We start from the raw sequence: 19915 nt of genomic DNA, 5'->3' as shown, positions 1-19915 counted from the left end.
GTGTGAGTTTACTGGTGTGAATGTGTCCAATGATCTTCAAAGCTGCATTATTAATACCAGACGGCATTTTCTGATATTCGATTCAAGGAAAGAAGAATGTTCAATGATTCCAAAATGATTGTGTTTCTAAGTTCTTGTAATCATTTCAAACCTATAGAAATCAGTCAGTGAAATCGACTCGCTAGTGATCGAAAGTATCAGTCAAAAAAGCCGCAAACACTGATGCCTTGCGAACTAACTCACCATCTGAAGTCATTTAAAACGTCGTACTGGTTATATTTAAACCTTTCCGGTCCTTCCTTGATAAAGTCTACTTCCTTTCTGTTATGATCCGAATTAAGGCTTAGTCATCAACTACACAAATTGTCCTACAGGTGAATTTTCAAACGGGGAGATGGTACATTGGCATCAGTTGGGTAAAACGACCCTGATTTCGGTTTAAGGATGTTTAAAACTTTCGGTTGAGCTTAACTTCTATGTGCGAGCTAATAACGTCGCTGACCGAACATTTGTGACCAGATGAAGTAGCGTCAAACTATTTGCAGGGAGATCACAGCTTCAAATCTCTCCAGCAATTTGTGAGATTGCCTTGTAGGTGATTTCAAACAGTTGTGTGATGCTTCATGGCTTTTCAAAAAAGATTTCCTGAACCTAGGCGATACGAAAACTCAGCTCAGATCCGCTTCTTGTTAGGAAAATTCTGATTTAGGAATACTGACCTTAGCCGGTCATCACTACCATCCAAATACAATTTTGCTAAGATGACTACACAAGCAGCATATCACATAGTTCCTCATAAATGAGTGGAGACGACGGACAATTCAAATGCTGTCGACGTAGACATAAGAGGAATTTTCCAAGTGGAAGCAGCACAGCTGTTATTCGAAAACCGGACGATGGGACTTACCTTCCAAAATGTAAGATTTCAGTGTTTTAATTTATATACTCAGTACATTAATCATTCTCTTATACATTTGTAAAAGTCGTAGGCTTAGGACAAAGTTAGACCACATGAATGAAATAAATTTCAGTGTTGTGCGTGAGCTAACGTTGATACAATAATTCTTGACCACTTTGAGTGAAGTCTAAAAAACCATAGAGCAAAAATGTTATAAACTGCATGTTTGTCTCACTTACTAAAGCCAAGCTCAGTCACGTGAACCTACTGACAAGGAGGTTGGTGGTTCAAAGCCGGCGTATTGATCACTGCTATTCAAGCAGTGGTTCAGCCACATTTTTTTTTCTGGAAGGCACAGCAGTTGTTCACCCAAACTGTGATACGTTTGAACGATTCTTGTCATTGTTATTATAGGCATACTCACTCGGTGTGTCACAGGTATACTGTGTAGTACGTGATCCTGTGTTCACTTTATAGGTTGATATTTTATACGCTGTTGGCAAGGTTGTATAAATGTCCAAACTTCACGGCTCATATTGTAAACAAACATGTCTCCTTGATTTTCGTAAGCTTCAGTTGATCTTGCAGTAAGTACTGGTGGGATCCCCCCTAACTACTGTCACTAGTTCAGCTACTTAGCCGGTATGTTTGTGCTCTTGATTGTGGAATGAATGCATTAAGGTTTCGCCAAGCTGCATATATTTATACAACCAATGTTTTTGGCTTTTTCTTTCGTTGCACCGATTATTGATTGCCTCTTAGCATTTACACCAAACACCAGAGCTGTCGGCCTACATTGGCTCAACACAGTGCTCTCTCACTCGTGTTTCCAGCGAACAACTTTTGCAGGGCATTTGTTATTCGGGACCACTTGAAGACAAGGGACTCTGTGGTATTGAAAAACACTGGTTTTGTCTGGCCACAAGCGTTTCACTGACTTTAATTGTCGCGCGTTGTTAGCAGGTCTCTTGATTAGATATATTTAGAATACCTGTAAGCTTTTGAAGCACGTATGACCAAGTGCATTGTCAACCGTTGTCCTTCAAAATCTTACGCGTTGTTCCCGAGTTTTGTTAATTAAGGAGATGACTATCACTATCCAGAATTCCAGAAAAACCAAGTAAGGGTAACAAGCCATCCGAAGTCTATACACAGTCTCTCCCATAGAGTGACGTTTTGTAACAGTATACTAAGATCTAGTTTTGCAGGATTTCTCTTCATCCTCAAAATGATTCGTGGTTCATTTGTAGCACTTTTCTGGTGCTTAGCTACCGTGTCACTCAAAGGAAGCCCGAGGGCATAGATATTACCAGATTGTTCAAACCTAAACAGGAGCAGTCAGGGTACAGAGGTTTGTTTCGAATCACGGACCTTGCGTTCTGTAATTTTGCTCCTTAAACACTGAGTCATCTCGAGTCCCCTCAGGTGATCTACAGCTTCCTCAGTCTAGGTGCACGGCTTTCATGTCCTACTGATTGGTTGATACTTAACGTGGAGGAAGCCCCTGAAGGTCCGGTCAATAAAACTCATACCATGCTAGCAGGTCTTAGATCCGATCTCGTGGACCCTTTCTGATGACCGTTGGTTTACATCAACAGAATCTCAGTTGCTTGGTCCGGGAGACTGTTCACATACAAGCTCAACATATCTTCGACCAGCGTTTGGTGTCTCGAAGATACTAATACCGATAGAGTTGTGGGTCGTTTTCAAAGTTTTCATACAAATTGGTAAACAACGCAGCAAACTACCTACAAAATGCGGCTCAACGCGATTTTTGGGAGCCGGTGCACAACATACAAGTTTTCTGGACACAAAACAATACCAAGCCGTTAACCAACGACGACGGCGACGACAACAACAACAACCGAAAAAGTGTTGTTAGCGTACTACGAGATTGTTCACTCATTGTGGTGTTTTACTGGCACATGTAGCAGTTTCCCTGTGTGTTCAAACAAAGAGGTGTTCAAAAATTGCTCAAGCCATCGTTTTACCAAAGGAAACATTTGGGTGGTGCTCATTTGGAAGTTTTCATCCGAGGTTCCTGGAGTCAAACTGGTTCTCCACTTCAACAATTAAAAGTCAGATTTGAAATCTAAAAAGGTAAACTTCACTGTGTACAGTTCTACTTCTGTCTATCTCTTTATTAACATATTGTTGGCCTGCATGGGACTTTTGGACAAAATTGAAGAAAAGACTGATGGAGAATGTCTTTGTAAGCGAAAAACTCTGCACCTGACTGGAGACGCCACAAGATATGGCTGTTAATTGGTGGTAGTGGCGTTTTCGTTGTTAGTCTTTATGTAGACTGCTTCAATGAATGTCTATTGGTGTAAGCACCTTAGAATGACTATGGTAGGCTTTTATGAATTCCCTCCGACAAATTATATTCCTGACTTCGCAGGATGGGTTTTAGGTAAGCCATGGTTGTACGGCAGCGAAGCATCAGTAATGAACCCTGAAGTCATACTATCAAAGCCGGAGATAATCTGACTATAGATGTGCACACATCCACTTGACTTTTAAAGGAAAAATTGATTGCCTTGAGCTATATCTTTAATTTATACCATTAATTGCCTTGGCATCCATCATAATAAATCTCTTAAAATTGAATTCCATGCAGTTTAAAGGTGTCTAATTGTTGTGTTGTGTCTCTAAGCGGAATGTGCCTTTCTGGAGTAGGAACAACTTACAAAGCTACAGAATATTTGGTTTTGGCCTTCAGCTTTGCGCTAAATCACCATATCTGCTATTGTATCGATACCCGTAAGGTGCTTAAACCTTCAGAGGTGGAAGCTTTTCATTCTCGGGCTGTAACTCATTTGCCATGGGATTACAAGTTTTTATATTACTAAACCGGATCCAAACTTAAAACTATACCGACCAAAACCGACTTTTGTTTTGGAGTGTCTCCAGGTTTAGAAGTGCTTAGGTTCGAAACAGCCTCACCATACATATTTTGCAAACAGTTATGCGCAGTCGGTCATAAAACCACACCTCAGTGCTAGGTGAAAATAAATGTTGACGTTCCGCAAACTGACAACCAGTTGTTTCCTTAAGTAGTTGAGCTCAATTTTTTGTGACGGTTGGTAATCCGGCTTTTTCTTACGTGTCACATCTGGATTCTTGGGCCTTCACTGAACCCCAGATGCTTTCTTCTCCGTGTTTCTCTGCGCCACTTCTGTCCACAACCCGGGTTTTTTAATGAGGTGATTAGGTTATCAACTTCCCTATATCTACGTCTAAATTTTGGATGCCGGGGCGTAGATACATTGTCAATATAGAATAGGTGCTAGTAGCATAGCACTGCATAACTTTGAAAAAATTAGTGTTGGTCGTATTTTTGGTCGGCAATCTTCTATATCGAAGCCTCCATGCTTCAAGCATAGAGGAGTGAAAGCTGATTGTAGGGTTTTTTCTTCGAATCACTACGCTGTTTTCAGATCTACATCGGCCGCTGCTGTTTGTCACAACGGTCACGCGGCATGATCAGGTAATCTTCAGCCACAACATTGGCACATATTGCACACTGGTTCGTTTTTTTATCACGAATGGGTTCTTTTCCTCGGGTTTTGAAGAGTTTGAGTGCTGTCGGTGTTGTTCACTCTCCATGGATTCGATATAACCTTTCCTGTGCTTGATTGGAGGCACTTGGCGACATGACTACTAGCTGATGTCACCGACGTTGATGCTATCAGTTGCTATCCAGATTGATTGAGGGTTGGAGGCGTAGGCGCCTCGGATGTTTTGGTAGGCTAGCCCAAGATCCTTCTCTGTCCCATTCCCTGATTATTTTTTACCTTAAGGGTTCATTTAATTGACTTGACATGTGAGGTACCAGTATTCTTCTCCGCCATCGGCAATGACGGTGATAATATCGGTGATATCATACGTCGAATATTTGGTCCATACCGTATGTACGGTAGCCGCGAAAACATTAAAGCCCCTCCAAACCACCAAATCCCACATTATGTTGATAGCGGCAAAAGTCCAGTGAGAGTCGTTTCATGGAAACGGACAGATTTTCCCGTCACTTCGATCAAACTGAGCGACGAGTACTGTGGCGTTTTGTACCTTTATTTTACTTCCATTATAATACTACGTATTTTATCAATTGCGTAATCGTTTTTTGTTTGATACGAAAAACTACAAAAAACACGCACTTGTACAATTTCACATAATACAACCGTGGTCACGTGCTTCGACTCTCTCTTCTGATTTCGCTCGCGCTTGCAGCGGTCATTCGCGAGTCTCATGTACTAACTCTGGTACCAAAACATTTCAGATATCTTCGGAATCTATTATATGTGGGAACTGTTCAGAAGAAGACCCCTGGACCAACATAACTGGATTATAGTTTATTCGCTGACCTGGGCCAACGACGAACTATTTTAAACAGAACAATTGTTAGTGAGTCTGTTCCATCTGACTTCTTTATTTTTGTATGCCCAACCTCCATGTCCTACGTCATCAGCGCTTTCGTTGATGACCACAGCTTGGAGCAGTTAGCCCAAATGGCGGATAAGATACACGAAACATACCCCAGTAACCCCGTAAACTCCGTCTCCCGCTCTGCGCCCACTACAGATTCCGACCCGCTTCTTGCTTCTATATCGCACCTACAAGCCAAGTTTGATGCTTTGATCGATCGCCTACAACGGTTAGAGATCAACAGGCATCGACCACGTTCACGATCCAGATCGCTATCTCGTGCCCGTCCCTCTTGGTGCTGGTATCACCAATCTTATGGCCCAAAAGCACGCAAGTGTCAACCACCTTGTTCTTTCAAGCCACGTTCCAACACCCCTTTAAACACCCCGGCCAGTCAGTAACGGCGACGAATGTCTGTGGCCCTCCTCGCACTATTCGCCTGTTCCACATCACCGATTGTTCAAGTGGTCTACGTTTCCTCTTAGATACGGGAGCTGGAGTTAGTGTGCTATCACATAAGAATCCACTTCCCGATTCTGCTTCTTTCTCCTTACAAGACGCTAACGGTACCCGCATCGCTACATACGGCGAACGTTCCCTCACCCTTGACCTCGGATTGCGACATGCGTTAAAGTGGACCATCATTTTGGCCGACGTCCAAACAACCATCATCGGTGCAGATTTCCTGACTCATTACAATCTATCTGTCGACGTGCTACACAAACGTCACTTAGACACGCTTACTTCCCTCTCAGTCAACGGAATTAGTGCCCCAACTTCATCCACAGGTATCCGAGATATCTTACCGGATTCACATTTTGCTGACATACTTAGGGATTTTCCAACCCTTACTCACCCATGTCAGTACACCCAACCGGTCACTCATTCCGTCGTTCACCACATTCAGACGAGAGGTTCACCTGTCCAAGACAACCCCCGCCGACTTCATCCGGATAAGCTACAAATCGCAAAACACGAGTTTGAACACATGCTCGAACTCGACATAATCCGCCCTTCATCGAGTCATTGGTCATTTCCCCTACATATGGTACCTAAGAAATCTAAAGGTGATTGGAGACCCTATGGAGAGTACCGTTCTCTCAACAACGCTACTATCCCGGACAGGTATCTTATCCCACATATCCACGATTTCGCGAGTACCCTATGCCACACAAACATCTTCTCCAAACTCGATCTCGTACGAGCACACTACCACAAACGCGTAGCCCCGGATGACATTCCTAAAACAGCCATCATAACACCGTTTGGTCTTTTCGAATTCACGCGCATGCCCTTTGGTCTTCGAAATGCAGCCCAAACGTTTCAACGTTTCATGGATGAGGTTTTACGTGGCTCACCGTTTGTGTATGCCTAACTTGACGATGTTTTAATCGCTAGCACCTCCTCAACTGAACATGCAGCTCACCTTAGAGCAGTGTTTGAACGTTTTCCCACTTACAACATACGTTTGAACATTGATAAATTCTTATTCGGTGTTACTAGCCTGGATTTTCTTGACCACCACATTGACGCCACAGGTATTTTACCATTACCCAATCGCATTTTGGCCCTAGAGTCTTTTCCCATACCCACCACTCTAACCTAACTTCGTCGTCTCATAAGTATCATCAACTACTACCGGCGATTCATCCCTCACTGTGCAGATATTTTGAAGCCACCGACCGATTTATTTGGCTCCAAAGAAAAATCTGTTACTTTGCCCCCCGCCGCCATTACTGCTTTCAAAAGAGCCAAGCAAGCCACTGCTCAGGCCACAAAGTTATCTTTCCTGGATACCCACGAAAGCACAAAGCTGATTTTAACAACTGATGCTTCGAACGCTGTCGTCGGTGCCGTGCTTCATCAAGTTGTTAACAACGCTTTTCAACCACTGGCGTTTTTCTCGCAGAAGATGCAGGCTGCCTAAACGCGTTACAGTACTTTTGGTCGTGAACTACTCGCAATTTACCTTGCTGTTCGCCGTTTCGGGCACTTGTTAGAGGGTAGATCGTTTACCATTCAAACTGACCATAAGCCACTCACCTATGCCTTCAACGCCAAGCCTGATCGATATTCATCATGCGAGATACGCCATCTCGACTACATTTCACAGTTCACTACCGACATTCGGTACACTCCAGGTTCGGAAAATGTCGTCGCAGATGCACTATCCCGTCCTGATATCAGCGCTCTTCACCCTTCCACGCAGCTGGACCAAGCCAAGTTGGCTAACCTTCAAAATAGTGATCCTAATTTTTTGCCCATTCTATCCTTCCCTTCATTTCAAGTCTCTTAAATTCCCTTATCTCTCCAATCCGGAACCATTTTTTGTGATACGTCTACAGCTTTGCTCGCCCAATCATCCCCAAAGCCTTTCGACGGATTGTTTTTGACCATTTTCATGGATTTTCTCATTCAGGAATCAGAGCAACCAGGAAGTTGATTAGTGCACGCTTTTTACGGCCCTTCATGAATAAGGACCTGACATCCTGGGCCAAACAGTGCATCGCCTCTCAACGCAGTGAAGTAACTCGACACACAAACTCACCTATCGGTTCATTTGCCGTTCCTGATGCTCGATTCACACACGTCCATCTCGACATTGTTGGCCCGCTTTCCCCATCAAACGGTTTCACGCATATTCTTACCATGATCGATCGTTTTACCCGTTGGCCAGTAGCTGTACCAATTTCGGATACTTCGGTTGAAACGTTTGCCCTTTCATTTTTGCAGCACTGGGTGAGTAATTTTTGCATACCTTCCACCGTTACTACGAATTGCGGTTCACAATTTCAGTGTAATCTCTTCCGTGAGTTTTCTACACTATTCGGTTTCCATCACATATGACTACCGCATATCATCCCTGTTCTAACGGTCTGGTTGAGCGTTTCCATCGGTACCTCAAAGCTACATTGAATGCCCAACTGAACCCATCTTCATGGTCCTCTTCTTTACCCCTCATTCTGCTTGCTATTCGCTCCACTATTAAGGAGGATCTTCACTGTTCACCAGCCGAACTAGTGTACGGTACAACTTTACGTTTACCCGGTGAACTGGTTTCCCCTTCTGGCGCACAGCCCGAATCACCCGTCACATTCGTCACCCGTCTGAAACAGCACATGTCCGAACTTCGTGCGACACCGACCAGACGATCAACGCGAACAGAACACATCTCAGCCGATCTCTCTTCTACATCTTTTGTGTTTGTCCGACATGACGCAATGAGGAAACCTCTCCAACCCTGTTATGATGGCCCCTTCAAGGTTATCGATCATCACTCCAAATACTTTGTTTTAGAGAGAAGCGGAAAGCATGATACCATCCCCATTGATAGTCTGAAACCTGCCTGTATTGAAGCACCCACGACCACATCCAGCAATCCTGCTATTCCAACAACACCCACACCTACCCAAGATATCCCTCCCGCCAACCTCACGCCTTCCACTAGTCATTCAGGACGACGCACCCGTTTCCCTCAGCACTTGGCTGATTACAAAACTTGAAGTGAGCAACTTGTGATTCGTTACTTTAGTTATTCGAGCGTTTTCCCCTTTCATGGTCAACGCTCTAGTGGGGGAGTAGTGTGGCGTTTTGTACCTTTATTTTACTTCCATTATAATACTACGTATTTTATCAATTGCGTAATCGTTTTTTGTTTGATACGAAAAACTACAAAAAACACGCACTTGTACAATTTCACATAATACAACCGTGGTCACGTGCTTCGACTCTCTCTTCTGATTTCGCTCGCGCTTGCAGCGGTCATTCGCGAGTCTCATGTACTAACTCTGGTACCAAAACATTTCAGATATCTTCGGAATTTATTGTATGTGGGAACTGTTCAGAAGATTATAGTTTATTCGCTGACCTGGGCCAACGGCGAGAACAATTGTTAGTGAGTCTGTTCCAGCTGACCTCTTTATTTTTGTACGCCCAACCTAGCGTAATTATTTTTATTTCTTTGCCACACACTCCCGGTAAGCTAACTTATTGGGTAGCCAGACCATTACAGTACATTGCATTACCTTTTACAGGAGTTTGTAAAATGAGCTGTTCCTCTAGGCTTGGTCTGTCAGTTTTTCAAAACCCGATTCGGTTCGATACATTATCGTTCAGGTGCAGAAAGACATTTAGCTTGGGTGTGGCGCAGTTGCACACCCAGACCCATCTTAGGATAACGCATGCTTACCTGACCAAATGTAGAGTATGCACGTACTAAAACGGTGCGTTTACCCGGATTAGTCGATGTAACATGCCGGAAGTGCGGACTTTGCGGTCTTGTACATCAGACTTTCTGTGTTATGGTGGGTGTAGTATGACGCTATGTAAAGCACCAGGGTACAGTGATTCTCCGAAGACAGGTGTTCACGACGATTTCTGTGGATGAAAAACAGAAATAAAGCTCATGAGCCAAAGCCCAGTAAGCAAGGTTGTACATCACCGATACACATGAATCAATCAAAATGACAGACACCGTATATTACAGTGGGCGGTCAAAGTCCAAACTTGAAACCCCACCGTAACACCTGCAGGTGCAACGGGGTACGTTTATGGGAAAATGAGCAATTTAAACAAGAAGCTCTATGGGTCACAATGACCATATATTTTAGATAAATGGATGGTTACCACTGAGCGACAGTCGTTACCTTAGTCCACAGATTTGATTGCTGATTACTAGAAGGCAATGCGGAAGCAAGCTGCCCCTGAGGTCATCTTAAAAGCAGGTGCAAAACATTTCTCAATGGTATTGGGTTGCCGAAAGACAACCTCTCCACAGCAACGTAGCACCTCCGGGCAACTTTGGAAAAACCGAAGACCTGGTTATACTATCAGCTATTCCGTTATCCACAGGATGCCACCGACTGACTCGTTTTCCGGTTGTCCCGGCGCCCGTCAACTCCGGTCGTTTGGTGCTTTGTGCGTGGTTACTTTGAACTGTGCTTCTCGACATATCAAAGTGGCCTTGTTGAATCGTCACTGTTTTATAATCTGCCGCACTCGGCTGGGAATACCTCTTCGCACGAAGCCCCGTCTCCTTGGGCATGGACTTGGCACAGTCCAAAATCGGAGAATGGTCAACCTCCTTAAACCATGTGGCTTCAAATCGTCAAATATGCTGACGCCTCGAGGCACAATGAATTTTTCTGCAAAACCCCTGCGGATGAAATAAAAACTTTAACGTCAAAATGTTACACTCCTTTGCATATATGCTCAGTCTAAGAATCCCACTCATCTGCCGTCACTCTTTTGCGATTTGTTTTAATCGATCTCTTTTGAAAATAATTGGCGCATATTCGGCTTTGAACCTCGTGTGCTCTAGCTTCGGAAGTGGCTTTCGTTGGGAAATTTGTGGGTGTGTCGTTTTCATCCTTCACGACATTTGAGAAGACCTTAAATGAATACATGAAAGATAACTTTGTGGTATTTGTGCGTTCATCCAGTAATCGAAGCGTCAACGCTATTTTGCTTTACGAATGGGTGTACTACAAATGCAGCAGGCACCCTCCAAGACCAACGGAAAACCGTGGAATCCGAAGGAGCTAGTAAACCGAGTGTATTTTCTAATAAAAAAGTACGCGAAGCACCAGCTATCCAGCGCAATTTTGTCTACGGAAGCAAAGGAACCAACTAGCAGTGACCTCTTATTTTCTTGAACACAACCACAAATTGTCAAAGTTTCTGTACGATCGGCTTCCAGTTAGTCGACGCCTAACCAAAGACGAGTTGGGCACATGAAAGGCCCTCCTGAACTATGGAACGCCGTCATGTGATGTGCGGCAGTTTGTGGCGGATGAATTCGGAAAGAATCTTACCACGAAGGATATACACAACTGCCGCCGGAATTGTCGACCGGCTATGTTGAGTAGGTGCTGCATGGTTAGGTTTTATTTTAGCAGATGATATGCCTTCGGTCCTGGCAAAACTTCGGGAGACCGGACGCCTCCTTGTGTATAAGGCAGAGGAACGTCACTATAGCCACATCTTTCTCCCGATGGCAGCAGATAGCGTTATTCCGACGCTTTGCAGATGTTGCAAATGTAGGCGGAACGCACGCAACAAACCGCCTTCGGTAAGCTTTTAAGCATCTAATATTCGGCATTTAGATATAAACTGTACACATTCTTTATAACGGACGGCATGGGAAACGGGCGCCCGGTTAGGTATTCGTTCGTAGAGAGCGAGCAGTTTGCTCCCATGCATAAACTGTTCGGCCTATTCAAAGAAATGATGGGCGAAACGTATCCGGTTAAGACTTTGTATTGAACAAGTTGGCGGCGCAAATGCGTGCATCAAGAGTAGTGTTCGGCCGTGACTTTCTGCTTTGCTACTTTCGTGTCCGCAAAGCCATCAGGAAGCACGTATGTATCACTTAATATCCATGTATTTTTGGTCATAGACATTCTGTGAATAGCCGGCACATATTTCACCGCATGGCCTGCCTGGACAATGCTGTACAGTAGGTTTTATGTTCCTTGTTTTACAAGCACACAGGTTCCGACACGACCTGCAGCTTGTGCGCCAAACCGATCTTCGATTTCTTTCCTATCTTACGGCTCGCTGGTTGTACATCATTCGAAAATGGGCGACACACACACATTCCGGAATGGTTCCTTTCGGTGATGTGACTAACAATCGATTGGAGAATGGGAACGGTCGCCCTAAAGATCGGGTGCACCACTCCGACACGTTAGAGCACGCCATTCAAAAGGTGTCACGACGCGCTGTATGGCTCATGCGGGAGTTCGGAATGCATACGTCCTACCACTGCAACAGGCGGCAAATCCTGGAGGGTAACGCCCACGTTCTAAACGTGGTCTCTCGAATGACGACATATATATGCTCTCTCGAATGACGACATATACATGCTCTCTCGTTTTGAGGCACTTGGGTCCGCGACCACGGCAGCTGCCGTATGAAAGTGTTGGAACAAAGGTGAGGTCGGGCTACGAAAACTAACTTATAGTTTGTGGTGCAAACACCCAGATGCTCCTAGACCGTCGACATCTGTGCTGGAGAATGCGCATGCCCCTTCTACCAAGCGATATGGCTCCTCTGCATACATTTGTTCCCTGTGTTTCGAGATCAGTCCGTTCCGAGCGGTAAAAACTATTTATCATTGACTTTTTCTTAGCTTTCTTCCCAATCCACCAATGATAGCTGTCGGATTACAACCTGCCGGGAAAAGGTGTGCCTCTTACACTTGTTCCCGGACCACCGCCGACAGCTTTTGATGGCCTCCGTAAACAACCGAACCGAGTGATGGATTAACTTCACATGCTGGAGCCCAGGAGGGCCGCAGCCATCTTTAAGCAACTGATTGTTGAGGGGCAAATCCTGCCGCTTCAAGTCTCAAAGTTTGCAACTGACGGCCCGCCGTTGGTGGTCGAGGGTGCTGCACCTCAAACCGGATAAAGGTCTAGGAACACAGACTTGGGCTGTTGTGCGCTCCGTGACCGGCCGACTACTCTCGGTGACCACTGGTGTGCAACGGAGCGCGTGTCATATCGCGCCGACTGTTGTGACGGTGAATCCTGCCCGCTGTGTGATGGCGCTCTTCAGGCTTGCCCAAAAGGTGAGTCCATATGAAAATAAATTACTTTTGGTGCTTAGCCCCGGGCCCCTCCAGAAAACGAAAAGTGTGCTTGCTACCCGGTCCGCAAAGGGCGTCTTATGATTTAGACCTGGACCGAAGCACAGAGTCCCAGCACAGTGTGTCCCGGAAGTCTGTGTGCGTCCGTGTTTTCGCGTCCAGAGAAAAACTATTCGATAGCCGTGATTAAATGCCTGACAACTAAGACTAACGCTGTGGAGCACCAGCTGGATTAAAGAGACGAGGATGATTTCAAGTGACACACCAGCTCTGGATAGTTGGCATGTTAATGAGACCCCATGTACTTCATGTAACTCTCGTATTTCTTGAGGGGTGCAGTAAACAGGCATGCGAAATAAACGCTGATGATGGTGTTGTGTAACCGGGCATCTAGGACAACATAGTCGCGGGGTAAGTATCTCGACCAGTCTGTCGGCGGCCCACCCTATGGTGATATTCTGATAACCTAAATTATATCTTCATTTCAGGAAGTCAACGGCCAACTGAGCACTCCTGACGAACAGGAACAAGCGCCTCTCAGAAGGACATATGTACACCTAAAAACGACCAATATATCTCGACATTTCATGACGTCCATTTTGAGCCTTTTCTCCGTTACAGGTGGACGGGTTTGCTAGTTGGTTAGGCACCGTGTACCCCTATCCGCACGTTAGTCGTGTGCGTCGGTCAAGTTCGTCCAGCCGTCCGCTATGAATGACGTATGTTCCATGTTCCTAATCGATAAACCTTGAGGTCTTCCTAGCATAATTCACAACCTATAATGGAGAACTGCTTTTTGCCAGCAAACGCGCACAACGTTTAGCAAGCAATTAAAGTGCACTACGGAATTATTACTGGCAACAAAAAATCATCGACCTAAATTTGTTTGCACGAATGCACCCACGCATATGTTGCATCTCCAAAGGCCATTTAGATTCTAGAACGTTGAGGAAATTTTCTTCGGTGGAAAAGTACCTGAAAGTTACGTTAATTGTATGTGAGTCAGCGTTTTCTACAATTCGCGATTTTTTATCATCGGTTAACGTATTCACAGTCGGTGGTGTTTATTGACCTTGAGAATTCGCTCACTTAAACAAATGGCCATAGTAAATGATTTTCAATAATGTAGGAGCATATACATTATACATAGACGTTCTGCACTATGAAGTTGCAAGTCTGAAAATACCGTAGATTTCGAGAAATCGATCTCATTGTGCGAATAGCCAGCGGCTCAAACGTCGGGTTTTTTGTCAGTGGTCTGGTGGGTTTTCCCAGTTATCCAGCTACATAGCCCATCAAGCGACTCAAAAACCATACCAGTGAGAGTGGGTGATACATTGACCCTATCGTTTGAAAAAACGTGTGCACTAACTTGATGAATTCGAGGGATGGTAAGCGGCTGTCTTTTGACCGCTTGACGATTTTCTTTTTTGGTAACTGCATCGTAATTCTGCCGCACAATAATTTCTCTGCGTTTCACCTAGCCAAGACAACGTTCCCGTGTAGATGCGCACGCTCGGTTCTACAGAATTATTCTCCGACCAGCCCTCAAGTTTGGCCAAATTTCTAATTCACTCCTTCGTAAATGCGTAGAGCAAAAAACAGGATGCCCGGTATGTTTGTTACTAACGTCCATCTTGAGGATAAGGGTAGTTTGGTTGAGCCTTCCGGCAGGTGGGCGCGCCTATAGTGACGTGAACAATTACTACTACGCCTCTGACGGTGTTATGGGTCTGAGCGCCTTAAACGACGTAAGTCAGTTTGTTGCTGTTTTCCGAAGCAAAGATGAAGTGAAAATATTTTCCGGCATGTTTATCCAGTAGTAAGGAGGCAATCAGCCTTCTGCCCTCAGTTGGATAAAATGCATTCGGTATGTGGTATCCATCATGCAAACCACAATTAGAATGACCGCGAATACGCTGAAAATAATTCACCAACATTAAAATCCTTTTGAAGTGCCATTTTGCCTTGTATGATTGACTCGGCACAACAATATTTCCTCAGAATCCATTCAAGCACCCGCATTGGTGAGTTCCTCTTAGAAACTCATCATGGAGAGCAGACGTTCGCCAATATTCTTCTGTGCTAGAAAAATTATTAAACACGTTTTATTTTGTATTTTGTATGCTGATTGTGACTGGAATTTTCAGTGGCATAAAAATCTTGAATTACTAATTTGTTACTAAAAATTTTCCCACCAAAAAACCGCTGCTGGCGTGAAGTTTGTGATATACACAGCCTGGCTAGACTTAACGCTCTAAAGTATCCGTATCAAGTGCTTCGTGGCCAATATGGCCAGGATATAACTTGGAGGAGAATTAGCTAGGGGCCTTGACCCATGAAAACGAAAACACTTCCCATAAAATCTGAGACGTCCTAAGCTGGACTTGTGATCTAGTTGCATAGTTGAACTGTTTCTCGATGAATGATTCGTTTCTTTGAGCTTATTTTCTGTGTCATCAAATACGTCAAATTCGAGCTTCTTTCGCCGTCACAAACTTGATTAATCACATGAATAATCACGTACGTTTCTGAAAGCGATGCCAGTAATTGCTATGAACGGTTTAATGCCTACAACCAAACCTTCGGAAATAGGTGCTCAAATGAATAGATGGCGTAGTGGCTTGTGATAAGTCGGGCTTTCAAAGTATCCCCGGACCTGCGTATCTTTGCCCAAGCATTGTTTGTTGTGCAGTCATGCACACGGTCATGCATATGTACACTAGTCACAGTGAACAAAGGTACAGGCCAAAACTTGGGAACTTTAGACGACGGACCAAGTGGTAATGCGTATCAGTTTTCCTCATAGAATCGCAATTTCACCAAGAGGTTAAGTGAAACCGACTGCCAAGTTCGATGCTTCAAGGGGATAAGGCAGCAAGCGCTCCTCAGTGAACATAGTATTACTGCGCGATCAGGTCATTAGTAAGGCGTCGCAGTCAAATGCTGCCGGTACAGCTTAGCTTGTCATCCTTGCATACTGGAGCACTGCAGCAAGCCCTGGCTGTGTATTAGAGGCATCAGTGTATATTAGTGAATGTTTCAAACATCAACTGCAGTTGCCCAAACGCCCCGTAGAACTGTTATTCACACAAACTAGCTTGTCCCGGGTCTACGCTCACGCGGTCCTCCAACGAAAATGAAATTATCCGTGAGCCTTCGTCCGCCCGACTCTCTGTGTCAATCTCCGTCTCACCCAAAGCCAGCTGCCACGGAACTGCGTATCTCTCCTCCAATCGCGGCACCCATGATGACGGTTATGGGACCGTCCATAACCCGAACAACATCAGTGCACTGATGGCATTGCACTGTCATACCCAGTGAGATGGCACTCCCGCAACTACTTTCTTCAGAATCTCGACCGCAACCCAACTAAGAGCAAAATTTTCACCCGGCCCCGTCGCTGGGACGAGCTCTGTCGTAACCGATGAATTTTCGCTAGCTTGACTTTTCCGCTACAGTTTCGGCTTGCCTCCGCATACAGTGTTTGGGTCGCCTTGTATATTACCACCTTGTCCCGACCCAACCTATCCACCGCACCTGACTTCCCTACAACACCGAAACCAGTGAGTCTGTTTAATTTAGGATTATACCATATTTTTGAGAAAAAACCTGCCATATGCTCCCAATTTGAATTATTTCATCTCCATCTCCGCTTTTTGCTCGTTGTGACTCCAGCCATTTACCCAACCGCGCGAGGTCGCTCATGGCCAGCAATGGTTTTCGATTTTAGTTCATACCAGCTGGCTATGTCATTGAACTAGTCGGACCTCATGCTCACTGTTCCCGACAGGTTGGGACCTGCGTATCTTTGCCCAAGCATTGTTTGTTGTGCAGTCATGCACACGGTCATGCATATGTACACTAGTCACAGTGAACAAAGGTACAGGCCAAAACTTGGGAACTTTAGACGACGGACCAAGTGGTAATGCGTATCAATTTTCCTCATAGAATCGCAATTTCACCAAGAGGTTAAGTGAAACCGACTGCCAAGTTCGATGCTTCAAGGGGATAAGGCAGCAAGCGCTCCTCAGTGAACATAGTATTACTGCGCGATCAGGTCATTAGTAAGGCGTCGCAGTCAAATGCTGCCGGTACAGCTTAGCTTGTCATCCTTACATACTGGAGCACTGCAGCAAGCCCTGGCTGTGTATTAGAGGCATCAGTGTATATTAGTGAATGTTTCAAACATCAACTGCAGTTGCCCAAACGCCCCGTAGAACTGTTATTCACACAAACTAGCTTGTCCCGGGTCTACGCTCACGCGGTCCTCCAACGAAAATGAAATTATCCGTGAGCCTTCGTCCGCCCGACTCTCTGTGTCAATCTCCGTCTCACCCAAAGCCAGCTGCCACGGAACTGCGTATCTCTCCTCCAATCGCGGCACCCATGATGACGGTTATGGGACCGTCCATAACCCGAACAACATCAGTGCACTGATGGCATTGCACTGTCATACCCAGTGAGATGGCACTCCCGCAACTACTTTCTTCAGAATCTCGACCGCAACCCAACTAAGAGCAAAATTTTCACCCGGCCCCGTCGCTGGGACGAGCTCTGTCGTAACCGATGAATTTTCGCTAGCTTGACTTTTCCGCTACAGTTTCGGCTTGCCTCCGCATACAGTGTTTGGGTCGCCTTGTATATTACCACCTTGTCCCGACCCAACCTATCCACCGCACCTGACTTCCCTACAACACCGAAACCAGTGAGTCTGTTTAATTTAGGATTATACCATATTTTTGAGAAAAAACCTGCCATATGCTCCCAATTTGAATTATTTCATCTCCATCTCCGCTTTTTGCTCGTTGTGACTCCAGCCATTTACCCAACCGCGCGAGGTCGCTCATGGCCAGCAATGGTTTTCGATTTTAGTTCATACCAGCTGGCTATGTCATTGAACTAGTCGGACCTCATGCTCACTGTTCCCGACAGGTTGGGAAAGAAACCTATTATTATTATTTCATCGGATATTCCCCACTTTTGTGACATCGTCCTCTTTTCGTGCAATTTGCACTACCACAAATCTCCCAGTCATGCTTCATTCTGAATGTAAACGTATGATCATGCCACCCACAAGTTGGGAATGAACATTATTATTATTCTTGATATTAATCTTATAACGCTTTTTCAGTAGGGCTGTGCGCAGGGGCTATCTACCGCATTGCGCCCTTGACAAACAAATCAAATCCCAACGAGGAAACACGATGCTGGAAACGAAGCTGAATTACGGTGAGTAAAGTTGAAGCAATCTCTTAGTATCTTCTGGAGGTTTTGGTACCGCGCAAACATCTCCTCAGCACACGAACAAGGCAACTTACGACGTCACAAGACGCTGTTTGGGGTGAATGGCCGTCCTCTGAGCAGAACCAGATGACTTCAAGGCTCAAATTTTGCATTTCTAGCCCCTCTTGTGATACCGCATATGTTTTGGTACATATGTTCCCAGACTGATGAGGATTCGGTACTGGTTGGCAAGTTGGCGTAATCAACGAGCCAATAACACGTGCTTGTGTGCTAACCTAAACATTTGCAAAACAACTTAAAGGCGAAGGAGCCAAGTAGACAGTAGAACAAATGTTGAATTTTCACGACTAACGATGGTCAAATTGTAGAATACGCATTACCTTGAGCACGACTCTCGCTAAACCTCAGGGCTTGCCAAGTACATCATGAATAAACGAATGGTGATATTTCGAGTAAGTGTCGCTTGCTGAGGAAATTTAACAGAATATATGTCGATTGGGAATATATCTACCTTCTACGCTGCGGCTTCTATCTATGCAAAAGTTGTCATCCTGAGCGTAAGCCCCACCTTAGTGAAAGACATTAATTTATCCACCAACTTTTCGATGACAAGATCAACTCAACAAAATGATCAAGATCAGCTTACTGCAACCGCCAGTAATCTGGACTAAATTGTCTTAAATACAAATATTTGAGATCAGTAAATTCTAGTAGGCAGTAGAGGGATCTTGTCAACCTATCTCGCGTCCGTGGTTTCCTGAGCGGCTTATAGCCCTAGTATCGTCCAACTCACTAATAACCTCCAGGAAATCTGGTGCACCACCTCAGAATTTACACCCCCACCAGTTGTTACGTGTTTAGTTACCCTCATTACGCCCCGTTTAGTCTACATACAGTGAACTGTCCTGCCTTAGGTTGTATGGTTATCTTAGCAATCTTAGCCTGACTTTGAGGACTACACTACTGAGTGCAAATCCACCCCTATTCTGTCTTGTTTAACCTCCTGGAGTCACTGCCACAACTGTGGTAGTCGTTCATTTTTCCCGTATTAAAGGAGTATAACTTGTCTGATGACCCCTGTAAGTCTCCAAACCTTATTGATGTCATCTCATTTCATCTTCTTCCCATGCTTTGACCCGTGGTGATACGCGCTATGGATGACCTGTTTGGCCATTGTCCACTCCACCCGAGCTGCGCATTATGAGCGAAGGGATCCTCGACCTGAAAAAAAGAAAAAACAACAACAAATAATACCCGCGATATTGTATCGGTTTTGCTTACCCTGGGAAATCACCGGAAAACGCACAGCATCCCACTGATCAGAGGACTGCGCATGTCAGCCTAACTACCTCAACAACGACGTCCGTCACGGGGCTGTCCAGAAACCGAAGTATTTTAATGCAGTGACGGTACGGCACTGTGATACCCAGTTTGATACCACATCCGCAATTGTTCACTTCCTACTGTCACTGCGCCCTCGCCCACTCGTTTCCTTACCGGCAAAGTCGCGTCCGAAACATGACGTCAATTCATACCGATCGCCCTCCGCAGCCATTGGTAGACCACAATAGATGTGGGCGGATTGGCTGCCCGTCGAACCTCAACCGCGGTATGCAGTGTCACGCCTGCAAGGCCTGGTGGCATTTCAAATGCAGGGGTTTACAGGACGACCAGATAAGCCGACTAGCCAACTCTCCTGACCCATTTGTCTGTGCCAGCTGCCTCTACGTCAAGGGTGCAATGCATACCGC

General features: G+C 45.1%; 2 protein-coding genes across 2 annotated transcripts in view; one reads left to right on the top strand and one right to left on the bottom strand.

The window, feature by feature from the left end:
• T265_04758 (hypothetical protein) overlaps window positions 1–5017 on the top strand; it is a gene marked incomplete at both ends in the record, with an annotated part of 77342 nt that extends 72325 nt beyond the window's left edge. Inside the window, one exon of the mRNA XM_009169583.1 lies at window positions 4702–5017. Within this exon, the coding sequence (XP_009167847.1) occupies window positions 4702–5017 (316 nt within the window). The remainder of the gene's footprint in view (window positions 1–4701) is intronic.
• A 14260-nt stretch (window positions 5018–19277) lies between these two features.
• T265_13590 (hypothetical protein) overlaps window positions 19278–19915 on the bottom strand; it is a gene marked incomplete at both ends in the record, with an annotated part of 18083 nt that continues 17445 nt past the window's right edge. The window contains one exon of the mRNA XM_009169612.1: window positions 19278–19385. Within this exon, the coding sequence (XP_009167876.1) occupies window positions 19278–19385 (108 nt within the window). The remainder of the gene's footprint in view (window positions 19386–19915) is intronic.

The sequence above is a fragment of the Opisthorchis viverrini genome (assembly GCF_000715545.1).
Source record: "Opisthorchis viverrini unplaced genomic scaffold opera_v5_82, whole genome shotgun sequence".
Classification (NCBI taxonomy): Eukaryota; Metazoa; Platyhelminthes; class Trematoda; order Opisthorchiida; family Opisthorchiidae; genus Opisthorchis; species Opisthorchis viverrini.
Note: the sequence above shows the minus strand (reverse complement) of the source record. Positions and strands in the feature narration are given on the sequence as shown.